Source organism: Carassius auratus, chromosome 19 (genome assembly GCF_003368295.1).
Source record: "Carassius auratus strain Wakin chromosome 19, ASM336829v1, whole genome shotgun sequence".
Taxonomy (NCBI): domain Eukaryota; kingdom Metazoa; phylum Chordata; class Actinopteri; order Cypriniformes; family Cyprinidae; genus Carassius; species Carassius auratus.
In genome coordinates this window covers 8954849-8968197 of record NC_039261.1, presented here as the reverse complement: position 1 = coordinate 8968197, position 13349 = coordinate 8954849, and the positions used below count along the sequence as shown (strand labels likewise).

At 34.8% G+C, this 13349-nt stretch overlaps 1 protein-coding gene across 1 annotated transcript; it reads right to left on the bottom strand.

Annotated features, from left to right (window-relative positions):
• Position 1: 1 nt before the first annotated feature.
• Positions 2–3664, bottom strand: LOC113119373 (BET1 homolog). The gene is made up of 4 exons (XM_026288802.1): positions 3489–3664; positions 2614–2723; positions 926–982; positions 2–841 (listed from the first exon to the last, which is right to left on the bottom strand). The coding sequence occupies exons 1-4, from the start codon at positions 3505–3507 to the stop codon at positions 686–688; spliced, it is 342 nt and encodes a 113-aa protein (XP_026144587.1). The 5' UTR covers positions 3508–3664; the 3' UTR covers positions 2–685.
• Positions 3665–13349: the final 9685 nt, after the last annotated feature.

Here is a 13349-nt window from a genome sequence, read left to right as displayed (position 1 = left end):
ATTTGAAGTACACAGAATTATGTGTTTAATATGGTAATTATTATACATCTGCATTGCGCATAAACTCTCATCAGTATGGTTTTTTTTACAATCTGAAGATCAGCTCTTTGAACACTATATGCATACAAATTTGTGGCAGCTCTTTCAAGAATGTTGTGAGACTTTCACAGTAAAAGAAAGGAAAAGAAAGGCTGATTAGGTCTGTTTTGTTTGAACCCCACCCAGCTGGGCATAACCTGAATTTCCTACTACATGATTACAGGACCACTGTGCTATTTTGTCCCACTCTTTTAAATGCATTTCTCTGTATCCTTAGAGAAGATATACATTAGCACACATTTATAGCACTGAAGTTCTCTTAAAAGAACAATACCTTTGAACAAAGGTCATTATTTCTGTAAAAAAGAAGGAAAGATGCATGTTGTTAATCTTCAAAATATTTTTTTGTGACGAGTTTTAGGCAACTAGCATTATCCCTTCCCCTCGGGGGACACTAATGGTGGGCTAGGATAGATTTTAGTCTAATATTGCACATTGTCAATCAATGTTTCAACTTCTTGTCCAATGGAAAGAAAGCACTCTGGTACTCCTCAGTAACCTCAGTCCTCTGTGAGGATTCTGACCCTCTACCCCAAATAAGCATGGCACAAATGAAAGGTCCTGAAGAGTCTCATCAGTCCTACGATCACCTCAGTTTGATCACCCAGTACAGGACAACAAACACAAACAGGGCAAACAGCAGCATGTAGCAGTACACCTTGGTTTGGCTTCCCCTGGAGAGGAGCTTCAATCTACCAATGGTGGCTCCCAACAAACCTCCAGTTGAGTCAAAGTCCGAGTCCTCGAAGAGAAACAAACGTTAGATGTTTAAGATATTCAGATAAGTGTTTTGATGAAGAGAGTAGAATCAGTTCCCATCACTTACCATTTCTCCTAACATTTTATTCTGGTACTTGACTTCATTTCCAATGTCAATGGAAAGCTGAAATAGATGTAAAAAAAAATATATATAGTTTATTAGGATTCAACACGTTATTGCTCTATCGACCTAGCTGCATGGAACAATTGTGCTGATAAGAGTTCTAACTTAGAATACTTCATAAAACAAATAAAAATAAAAAAAAATTTGTGAATTGTTGGCCTTCTGGAGAGTATGTTCATTTACTGTACATGTACTCAATACTTGGTAGAGGCTCCTTTTGCTTAAATTACTGCCTCAAATCAGCATGACATGGAGGTGATCAGTTTGTGGCACTGCTGAGGTGGTCTGGAAGCCCAGGTTTCTTTTACAGTGGCCTTCAGCTCATCTGCATTGTTTGGTCTCTTGTTTCTCATTTTCCTCTTGACAATAGCCCATAGATTCTCTGGGGTTCAGATCTGGTGAGTTTGCTGGCCAGTCAAGCACACCAACACTATGGTCATTTAACCAACTTTTGGTGCTTTTGGCAGTGTGGGCAGGTGCCAAATCCTGCTGGAAAATAAATCAGCATCTTCAGAAAGCTGGTCAGCAGAAGGAAGCATGAAGTGCTCCAAAATTTCTCTGTAAACGGGTGCGGTGACGTTGGTCAAAAAACACAATGGACCAACACCAGCAGATGACATTGCACCCCAAATCATCAAAGACTGTGGAAACTTAACACTGGACTTCAAGCAACTTGGGCTATGAGCTTCTCCACCCTTCCTCCAGAATCTAGGACCTTGGTTTCCAAATGAAAGACAAAACTTGCTCTCATCTGAAAAGAGGACTTTGGACCACTGGGCAACAGTCCGGTTCTTCTTTTCCTTAGCCCAGGTAAAATGCCTCTGACGTTGTCTGTGGTTCAGGAGTGGCTTAACAAGAGGAATACGACAACTGTAGCCAAATTCCTTGAGACATCTGTGTGTGGTGGCTCTTGATGCCTTGACCCCAGCCTCAATGCATTTCTTGTGAAGTTCTCTAAAACTCTTGAATCCAGTTTGCTTGACAATCCTCATAATGATGCGGTTCTCTCGGTTGGTTGTGAATCAATCTTTTTCTTCCACACTTTTTCCTTCCACTCAAATTTCTGTTAATATGTTTGGATACAGCACTCTGTGAACAGCCAGCTTATTGGCAATGAATTTTTGTGACTTACACTCATTGTGAAGGGTGTCAATGACTGACAGAGACCCTTTTGAAGGCTCAGGAAACATTTGCAGGTGTTTTGAGTTGATTAGCTGATTGGAATGTCATCATATTCTAATTTGTTGGGATAGTGAATTGGTGGGTTTTTGTTACATGTGAGCCAGAATCATCACAATTAAAAAAACAAAGACTTAAACTACTTCAGTCGGTGTGCATTGAATTTATTTAATACATTTTTCAAAATTTGAATTGAATTACTGAAATAATCTTTTCCTTGACATTATAATTTATTGAGAAGCACCTGTGTATATATATATATAAATATAATTTTGTAATTATGCATGAAGATTTATTAGTATGTATTATATATTTAATTATATATGAAAGTGAAAGTGAAAGTAGTGACATTTGCCAAGTATGGTAACCCATACTCGGAATTGGTTCTCTGCATTTTCTATATTATAGTGGGCACATATAATATAGAATCAAATATGTTCAAGTCCACTTACATGTTTAAGTGCATGTACTTTAGCTTTCAGTCCCTCCTGTAGATGTTCATTCTCCTCCTCATACAAGCTGTGTCCACTTGCAGCGTAACTGCCTGGAGGGCCACCCTCACCTACACAACAAGAAACAGGTCAAATTGGCTTGAGAAGACTGGTGTTTTTAAGTATTGTAAAATAAAAAAATATCCAATCACAACAATCTATTTTAAATGTTAGTAATTGATGAAGTTTAAGAAGGTGGGCAGGGCAAATCAGTTTACCACATTTTTTTTTTTTTTTTTTTTTTTTTTTTTTACTTCAAATAAGGTTTATAAATTCATTGGAAACTACTGAACATATAAAAATTACAAACTCAATTAAATCTTGATGGTCTTCACAAGACAAACAAGATTTTTAATTATTTGGAAAAATCTTTTAATTGTAATTATTAGTCGAAGTTAGTCAACCTCTTTAAGAATAGACTTTTAAATTCGATTTTGATCGATCTTTTTATAAAAACTGTTGGAACGATATGGAAGGAGTCTACATCATATTTATATTACGGCAGTGTCTAAAGTGTGTTTATACACACAGAAACAAAACCAAACACTAGTTCTTCATCTGATATAACCATCTCTATATGTTAACCTGACCTATGGAACAGCTTGTCTGAGATGTTAGAGAAAACTAGCCAGTTATAGACTGCCTCAGATCACACATGAGTCTCGTTCCGTTATTTATTCAGACGGTTCTCCAAACCTGTACATTGTAGTTAACTATTTCATATGAGTTGGTCATTCTCAGTGTTTGTTAATTATCTCAAACTCTGACTGATATCTATTTGAGAATGTAGCTTAGCATATAAGAAGATTCAAATATAAGGTGAAACAGTTACTTACCCAAACCTGCTCGCCTCATTATCACCCGGAAACCTTTATATGATATACGATCACTCCAGTTTGAATGTAATGTAAAATATTTGCTTATCTTCCTATTTAGAGCAGCTGTACTTTCGTCTTCGCACACAACAAGCGCCACGACACCTTCACTTTACGGAAGCCGCGGAGGATTAACCCACACGCGAAGGCAGAAAGGGCTTGTGGGTAGTGAAGTTTACATTTTTTTTTTTATTATTATTATTAATTTAATTTAATGTAATTATTGTTTTACTTGCTGTCACAAATTTTAAAATGCTTCATCAAAAACGAATGGAAATATTAGTATATTCAGTGCAATGACATTGATGACATGAACATGAATGTTTGTTTTAGCATCAAGGTTAAAATTTTTAGTCCTAACTTACATTTTTAGTTGCAGTAAGCCTACTTAGCCAGCAATTCTTCTATTTGCCAAAATACCAATTCCATATTTTTAAATAATACAAAAACATCTGTCTCTCTCTTATCTTATTGATTAAAAGGACTGTATTTGTATTGAGCCATATATAGGCCCGTAAAACAGCTTGTTCAGAGAGAGTCTGCCTAAGGGACACAAATGCTAAAATAAAATGTCTTATTGACAAATAATTCCTAATTTTACTAAATTGCTGACTACTTATGCAAACTGAATGACTTCTGCAATTGTCATTTAGTGATGGGAGTCTATTTTGTGTTGCACTCTGAATGAGTATTTTCCTCCCACAGAAGTGCCATTATAGTCTTGTTTATCCTGAACAGTGCATCAATGTACTGAATGTCTGCCCAGTGTTTTTCATGTACATCCCCCTGCAATTTCAAAGGGCACTCAACAATAAAAGCTTCAGACAGAACCTTTAAGAAGCCATTTCCGTGTTTTCATTTTCATGATAGTCATCCAGTAATCCATCTGTGACAGGTTTCTTATGGTTCAAAGTTCATATATTGCTTTGGTCATTGTCAGGTCCATTGTCAAAAGCAGTACAGTTCGGATTTCATACAATAAGAATAACAGACTATGACCAGATACAGATGTCTTCTTGTACTTTAAAACCCCAAATCACTTTAATTTCCTTTGAATTATCTCCAATAACAATCATGATTTCAAAAATATGTGACAGAGAAAATCCCATAATGCTGATGTCGCTCTTGTCGTCTCTCTGTGGAATGTGTGACAGACAGCTACAGAAGCCGAGAACATGCAGTGAGTTTGGGATCTGTTCAAGTCCTGACAATCATCTTGACATATTTCCAGATATATAATCTCAGCTATGAGTCACAGCTAAACAGATGCTGGCTCATAAGCATTCACCCTCACAATCCCTAATCCATTATTTCGCAATGCTTAAGTTGGGTAAACATCCACAGAACAATATATGTCTTTTCTTTGGCCATTTGTATTACACAGCTAAGACACCATTATGTGAGGATTATCATTTATCCATAAGACATATTGCTTGTCTTACAGAAGAAAAACGTGACAGTTGTGGAATTGTAAACTATTACTGAACATTAGTAAACCTAGCAAACTACACAAATATAGGATATGTGGAAATCCCTTGCTTTACTTTTAGAACATGTTTTTCTAATCATATCTGTTACAGCATAAACTGAGAAACACACAACTGACTGGATGTCTGCTCTCGTTATGACATTTTCCATTCAAATGAAAGATTGATGTCGGTTATGAACATTAAGATGCTCCTAACTCATTGCCAGCCTTGAGCAAGTATGCAAAAGTTTTAATTAAATTTGCAAATGCTTATTTGCAGTGTTGTTTGATGGGATTTCATGTGTATGTTCTAGACTGCAAAATTCTTTGTCAATATTCCTAAACACACAACTCTTATTAAACCCATATCAAGAATAACTGAACATAATCCCACTTTTTAAAGTTTCTCATCAAATAATAAATTTGAGTTGCAATTATTATACAGTTTTACCTTAAGCTTCTGTTAAAAATAATGTCACTACCACATGCAAAACAATTGGCCTACCAACAAGACAAACGATATTACAGTAGTATTAAAACTGAATTAATTTCAGTACAACCGATAACTGAAATGCTAAATGGCACCAGTTGTGTTTGTCAGAGAAATCCTCTGTATGTCCCAAATCAAGGGGTTGTATTCACATCTAATCAGCATCGAGTGCTTCACAGAACCACGTTATAAATGCTTTAAGTCAACAAAATCATAATATATCACATTCTGATCAGTTGCTCAATTGATCAATTCAGCCAGTGAAATTTTAACACGGTGATCAAAAATCACAAGAAATTAAATATAAACTTGAAACAAAAATTAACTAATGTTAATTTGTGCTTTTTAGTTTGTTGATCTGTTGATGGGGAGATTATTGATATTTCACTGACACAAGAAAGGAAGGAGGTTCAGTTTAAGGTTATTTATGTATATTGTTTTAAACGGGGGAACAAAAATGGACAGTTTGAAATATATAGCTTGAAGGTCACCTGAAACAGCAAACGAACGACTTGCTCCACTGATGGCCAGAATTCATTTAAACGAATCTCTTATTGTGTCATACTGACCAAAGCAGATATCACTAATGGATTTCTGCATAATGCATAACAAAGAATGTGATATTTTAAGTACTTATCTTCTGTTGATTAGGAAAAGTGAAAAGCTGAGGTAAAAAAAAAGTCTTTTCCACTGTATTATTGATTGTGTAACTAGTTATTCCAGTGCATCTTACTTTAATTATTTTCTCTCAGGAACAGGGAACTCAATGATGGCATAGGAACACATCAGAAGAAGAGACGCCAGAGGAGGAAAGTACCCTGTCACTCTGTTTTTGGGCAATAGAATCCAACTTGACTTCACTTTGAACTGCAGATAAGGAAAGAAATGTCTCAGCCTCATGCTGTAATATTCACATTTACAGCTATTTAATTACAAATGAATCTGGGCCATGGAATCTTCAGAGTTCTTGGCTCTATTATAAGCCTTAATCTTTTCCACTCTTTATCATGATAAAGCAGTTAAAGTGCACTCGTTTTTATCTCTTTACAAGGGAGGAAGGACACATTTCACATATAGAATAAAAAAAGCTTTCAAAAAGTCATTTTTATCCTGAGTTGGCATCAAATAATATTCTTAAAGTGGTTTCTGTATGCTACTCATCACAAGGCCATTCTCTCTGTCACATTTTACTGTTATTTCATATAAATATCAACCATATCAACCATGTTTTATTAAAGATAAATTACTTTTCATACTCAACCCTGATATCAACCTACATGAACCTCTGCCTTATACAGAAATTGGGATTAATAGGTTGCTGTGCTAAACACACATATACTATATATATATATATATATATATATATATATATATATATATATATATATATATATATATATATATATATATATATTGTATTACTGTATAATAACATATTTCTGATTCTGCTTATACAGTACATATGTCTATATATATACACACACACACATATATATATATATATATATATATATATATATATATATTTCTAAAGAATTCTAACAATGTAGTAAAGATGGGAACTGTTACAAACAACACATCACAAACCTCATGAAATTCTGAGCTCATTATATATTTGATAAAATAGCTTTGTAACCGTACAGTCATGCTGCACTGCTTTCAGATCTGGCATCGTGCACTAGCCCAACTTGGCCATATTTTCATAACTTTGTTGATTCATTTGCACAGCTGTGTTCCACTTCAGTGAATATAATCTCTGTTTACACTCTGTGTTGTTTTACTTTCATTAATATACAAGTTTTAAACTGTCCCTAGACATATTTTGCACGCAGACCCACATTAATAAAGCAGTCTGGGAGCTCTAATAGATAAATAATCAGCAAAAATATCAGCTATTGCCCAGAAGCTATTTATTATCAACTCATCAAACATGCTTTATCCATTTCCAAAAATCTTTCCAAAGATTTATGCGCTTAGATCACAATCTAGTGCATGCAAGAAAAAAAATATAAGAATGTTTCTTGTACAGTAGATGAACCCTATCCTCAAGATAACAGATAAATATTCTTCTTTTGTCACAGAAGGTGAAATCACTATTTTTCTGCAGAGATGGTGCATACATTCTTGATGACTTGAGAAGAAAAATACAGCAAGTGAAGAGAGAAATTCAAGCAGTGATAAAGACCTACGCAGCAGGCCAAGAACATTCTTCTAATGGAAAAGTAATGCTTTTATGACAGCCATCAGATGAGCTCTGACCTCCTGGTGTATTCTACAAACTACAACCTCAACAAAACAATATTCATGCAGCATTTTCCCTTTACAGCTTGAACAACTTAGCTTGAACGTGTTTCAAATTTAAGCGTATAAGTCACTGTGACCTTCTTAAAGTCCTCGCAAAAAGCAGAGGAGCCACCGAGCAGAGATTTGAAAGAAAAGTCTTTTAATTAATAGTGGATAAATCGGCATCAACCTTAATTAATCTGATTGAGGTAAACATGGACATGGACTAATTAGATTTTTAAGACCGAGAAAGACTGTCTGGATTGCTTCACGTCACACGAGCCACCAAATCAGCATAACCCAAGTGATAAAAGATGAAGTTAATTATTCATCAAATCAAAATACATCACAAGTGAATCCATTAATTACATCAAGCCTGAGGATGCACGGTAGACTGAAAAAATGGCAAACATCGCACAGTTCATCAGCCGAAAGTGTTCTTATCTCCAGAAAAGGCAGGTGAAACTTTAAACGAATTAACTTTTTTTAGCCATCTAATAAAAGCAATTCCCACGGAGCCAGTTCTTCTTGCTTTTGTCCTTCTTCATCCATTCCCAACAGGTCTCTTTCATTTCATTCTACAACTAACTGCAGATTCTCTGAGTTTAACAGGTAAATCATTGCTTGCTAAACAGGGAAAATTGCTTTTGTAAATCCCCTCTGCATGAAGTGCCCCGTCTGGTCAAATATTTCTTATTCTATCACAAGAGCTAGTGCTTATCATTCCAAAGGAAACCTAGAGAGGCTGTAACTGCTTTCTTTATTTAAAACAAAAAGAATAGATGTGAGAAGTCGTCATTCACTGGATGAATTTCCCCTGAGCCTCTGTTAGCTGAGAACATATACACAGGGGATGCAACCATCTGCTCAGCATGAAAAGACTTTGGTTTGTTCAGTTATGATAAAACTGCAACAAGCCATGCTTTAAGTTCCAAATGCTGATCATCAAAATGACCAGAGGCACATTGTTATTAAATGTATAGGAGGATTTAGAGTAGCTCCCAGATTCATGTGCATCATTCATGTTGTGGGAGTACTCCATACCTCATTAAGGCACAGAGGAGTAGTGGGGAAGGTGATAATTAAATATAGATTCTTAATGAATTTTGGTGCCAAATTGTTCACATCGCTCAGAAAACCCTCTTAAAGAAATATTGTAGTTCATCCAAAATTGAAAATTTGCTAAAAATGTTTTCACTCTCATCCAAGATGTAGATTAGTTTGTTTCTTCATCAGAGCACATTTGGAGAAATTTAGCATTATACCACCTGCTCACCAAAGCAGTGAATGGGTGCCGTCAGAACGAGAGACCAAACAGCTGATAAAAGGTTCAGAATTATTCCACAAATAATCCACACGAATCCAGTCCATCAATTCATGTCTTGTGAAGTGAAATGCTGCATGTTTGTAAGAAACTAATCCATGATTAAGGCATCACACCGTATTCTGTTACCTCCACGTTTCTACTGGATAAATACATACAGTACACACTACTGGCAAAAAAGTTTGGAATATATATTTTTTTATTTAAATGTTGTCTCTTAGTCTTATAAATCTCTTATGCTCACATTTTTTTCTTCAGTCTTATTTAAAGAATAAAAATATCAATTTACAGCATTTATTGGAAAACGATTTAAAGGGGTAATATGATGATTTTGTGTATTTGGTTTGACAGAATATGCAGACATGCTTTAATGTTAAAAAAACACATTATTTTTTAAAATACTATACATTATTGTAGGTCCTTTATGCCCCGCCTTTCTCAAATGCGTTGTCCCGCCTTCCGACAAGCGCAGTCTGCTCTGATTGGCCAACTGACCCGGTGCATTTTGATTGGCCGAACACCGCAAGCACTCGTCAGAAATGTAACGCCACTTTCCATAATCGCGTGTTTCATCTTTCAAAATAAATGTAAAGTTTTACCATCAGTTCAAGCCCAAAAGGGAAACTTAGTTGTGTTACAGATGTGATGGAGCTCTTATGTGTTTGCAGTACACAAGCCAAGGAGGGTCTCTCTTTCACACTTTCAGAAGACCAAATAAAGTGCTTTTGCTTTCGCCTAGAAACACACAGCATCTCCCTGACATGGCTGCTTTAACACTAACTGTGGTGAATGAAACCAGTTTCTTTCTTTACGTGAACATTTAACGGCATTACGCAAATGTGGGGGCGTGTTGCCATTTTATGAGCTATCTTCAATGAGCCATTTTAGGGGGTGTAGCAGAGTCTTAACTTCGATAAAGAATATCTCTTTGGATTTGAGACTTTAGTCTTTGCATCTTTACACATCTTCTTAATGCACCAAGAGCTTGTAACACTCCAAAGAGAAAGGAAAAGTTGAAATCGCATCATATGACCCCTTTAAATAAAATCGATCTTTATATGTAAAAAACTGTACCCCCAAACTTTTGAATTGTAGTATATCACAGTTTTCACAAATATATTAAATAGCAAAAAGAGTTTTCAGCATATTAAATGTTTCTTGAACAGCAAATCAGCCTATCAGAATGATTTGTGAAGGATCATGTGACACTGAAAACTGGAGTAATGGCTGCTTGTTAACTTGCCGTCACGTGAAGAAATTACATTTAAAAAAAATATTCTGGTAAAATATAATTAAATAGTATGGTTATTTTAAATCGTAATAATATTTTATAATATTATTGTTTTTACTGTAGTTTTGATCAAATAAATACAACCCTGGTGAGTATAAGAGACTTCTTTTAAAAAAAAAGTATTAAATATATAGAAGTTATAGAAAATATATTAATATATGCATATTAAATTTACATTCATCCTTGGATGTTGTGACACAAAATTAAAATAGGTATGTATATATTTCCTATTCTGTTTTTATTTTATTTTATTTTAAGGAGGAGCAACAGTGCCATCAAGCCTGCTGCAGATATATCACAGCTCATATCCCTCTGTTTTTATGCTTTCTCTCTAGTCTCTCATTTGGTAGTACCAAACAATCTCACAAAAATCTAAAGCTTGAAAGACACACAATATGATGCATTTTAAAAGAAATCCTTCACTGTACAAGACAAATACACTTTAACAAAAAATGCTGCACAAAAATCTGGATAAAAAGAATAATGTAAGGAATAAAGTTTGATGTGTGTTTTATAAATATGTAGAGCAGGTTGTCATAAGTGGGGGTGGGGGCCCTTTGCATTATTTCTTTTGCTTTTCATTGGCATTCTATACAAATATCAGGACGTGTCAGAGAAAAGGAAAATGATGATTAAAGCACAGCCCTGTCTGGCAGAGGCTTCCTAACCTAATCTCCTTTCATGTTTCACACAAATCTCTGTTCTGTCAAGGGAAAGGGCTTTCTCTGACCAACAAAATATACAAAAGAAAAATAGCAATTGTGTAAGTTCAATTGAAATGTGGCAAGCAAAACGACACCGTGCCATATTTCAGCATTCAGTCTCAGATGAAGGTATAGAAAACAAACTCACTTTGGGTTATGATACTACTTATTTGGATAATAATAATAATAATAATAATAATAATAATAATAATAATAATAAAACAATGGGAATGCCATCTGAATGATATCACTGGCAAAATAAATAATTGTAACTTTTTCCAGCATTAATGATGATGCAACATAAAGCAAAGGTTAAGTATAAACAGGAAAGACTGAACTAGCTGTATATATATATAATATAATATATATAATGCTGGAAGCATTTTCAATTCGCGCTGATACACTTACAGTCAAAATAGACTACATTGGTCAATTATTGCCGTGGAAACACCTTATCTTGAATCTACATGTCTGCTTCCTTTCATTGTTATGCACTGGGGCCACTGGAGACGAACTGCTGAAAATATGTGAAAACAAACTGTAGCACAATTCATGGTGGCAAGAGCTTACTTCTGCTATAGGACCTTGACAGGTAATTAATCTGAAATATTACACTAGGTACATTTAAGAAGAGTCAAATGAATCAGCATACAGGAGCTCAATCCATTTCAAGATATTAAAGTGGTACATCAACATTTAATGCTATAAAACTGAAGATGGAAAGTTATTGTATGAAATTAGCTAACCATATGAATGTCAAACATAATCTATCATATAGAATACCTTATTAAGTGCTGGAGAAGCAACTATTTTGCTAAACTACTATGTAAATAGCAAGCTATTTAATCTTCAAACATGCTAAATATAATATTAAATAAAAATATTTAAATTTATAGGCCTTAAATTTGCAATGCTATTATGCTATTATAAAGCTAATTTAAACACATTATTAGCTGTATATTGGTTTGACGCATTATTAACGTTCCATATTATAACGTCTTCCAACATGTAGCAGCAAGTAGCATTTTCTCAAAAACATTGGGAAACAGCATAGATACAGTTTCTTCTTAGACTTTTATGTTAATTCATGTAAACCTGTATAGCAGTTTTGTTTTATACTAAACAAGCTATGTGAAAGACAGTCATACAAGCCATGTGCTATCAAATCGATTAACCCTCATGTTTTTGCACATTTGGTGGCTAGATTTTGATCTGAAAGAAAACAAGCTTTCCAATAAGTCAAGATACAAAAATTAAAAGATGTTTGGTGCTTTTTGTCTCTAATAATGTCTGCCTGAAGCAGAAGTAATAAGGGTAGTTCCTAGGTCCACAATTCATTGATAAAGAAAACAGGGAAAAAAGGAGATAGTAGGCACAAAATAATGGGTTTGGTTGTGACATAAGTTCAGCCCAGTCAATGAAATATGAATCAACATCATCCCACTTCATATCTGTGAGCGCCACCCCGTGGAGTCAGATGGAACTATGTTATGGAGCTAAAGAATATAAATTATACAGTGGTGGCCAAAATTATTACACTATATCACCAGCTAAAAAAAAGTTTTTAAGTCAGTTATGTCTATCCTTTGCAGTAGTGTGTCAGTAGGAAACATCAGTTTACATTTCCAAACATTCATTTCAGCAGGGCAGTGTGTTTTTGTCTGACAACAGCCAGTGCCTCACACAGAGACCTGATCTCATCATCATCCAGTCCGTCTGGAATGACAAGAAGAAACTGAGACAGAATAAATCCAGAAGAACCAAAGGATTGTCACACCAAAAGTTTATTTAATTTTTTTAGTTTTACTGATAAATAAAAAACAATTTTTGACAGCTTCCTCATTTTACAGGATTTTTAAGTGCCTACAACTTTTCACATAACTGTAGTTTTGCATGTAGGTCTCTTGTTTACTATTAAAGTATTAAAAATACAGAAACATCCAGATAATTAGAGGACCGATAATTCAGATAATTTGGACAGTTCATCAGTTAGACCAGAAGGGGGCGCTGCTCTCTCATTCATGGCGCTTGTGTTGAGCACAACAACTAAAGGCAGATCGGAAGCTAGAGATGCTGATTCTGAGGAGGGTTGTTTTTATACAAAATCTGATAAACCAAACTGCGTTTACATCTAATAAACCCTTTTACCACACTACTTTTGAACATGGGAGGCAAGTTTATATTCATTTAAAGCTGAACAGTGGCCTATTTTGTACATTTGACAAAGCACAGTGGTTTCTCAATGACTGCTATAAAACTGTA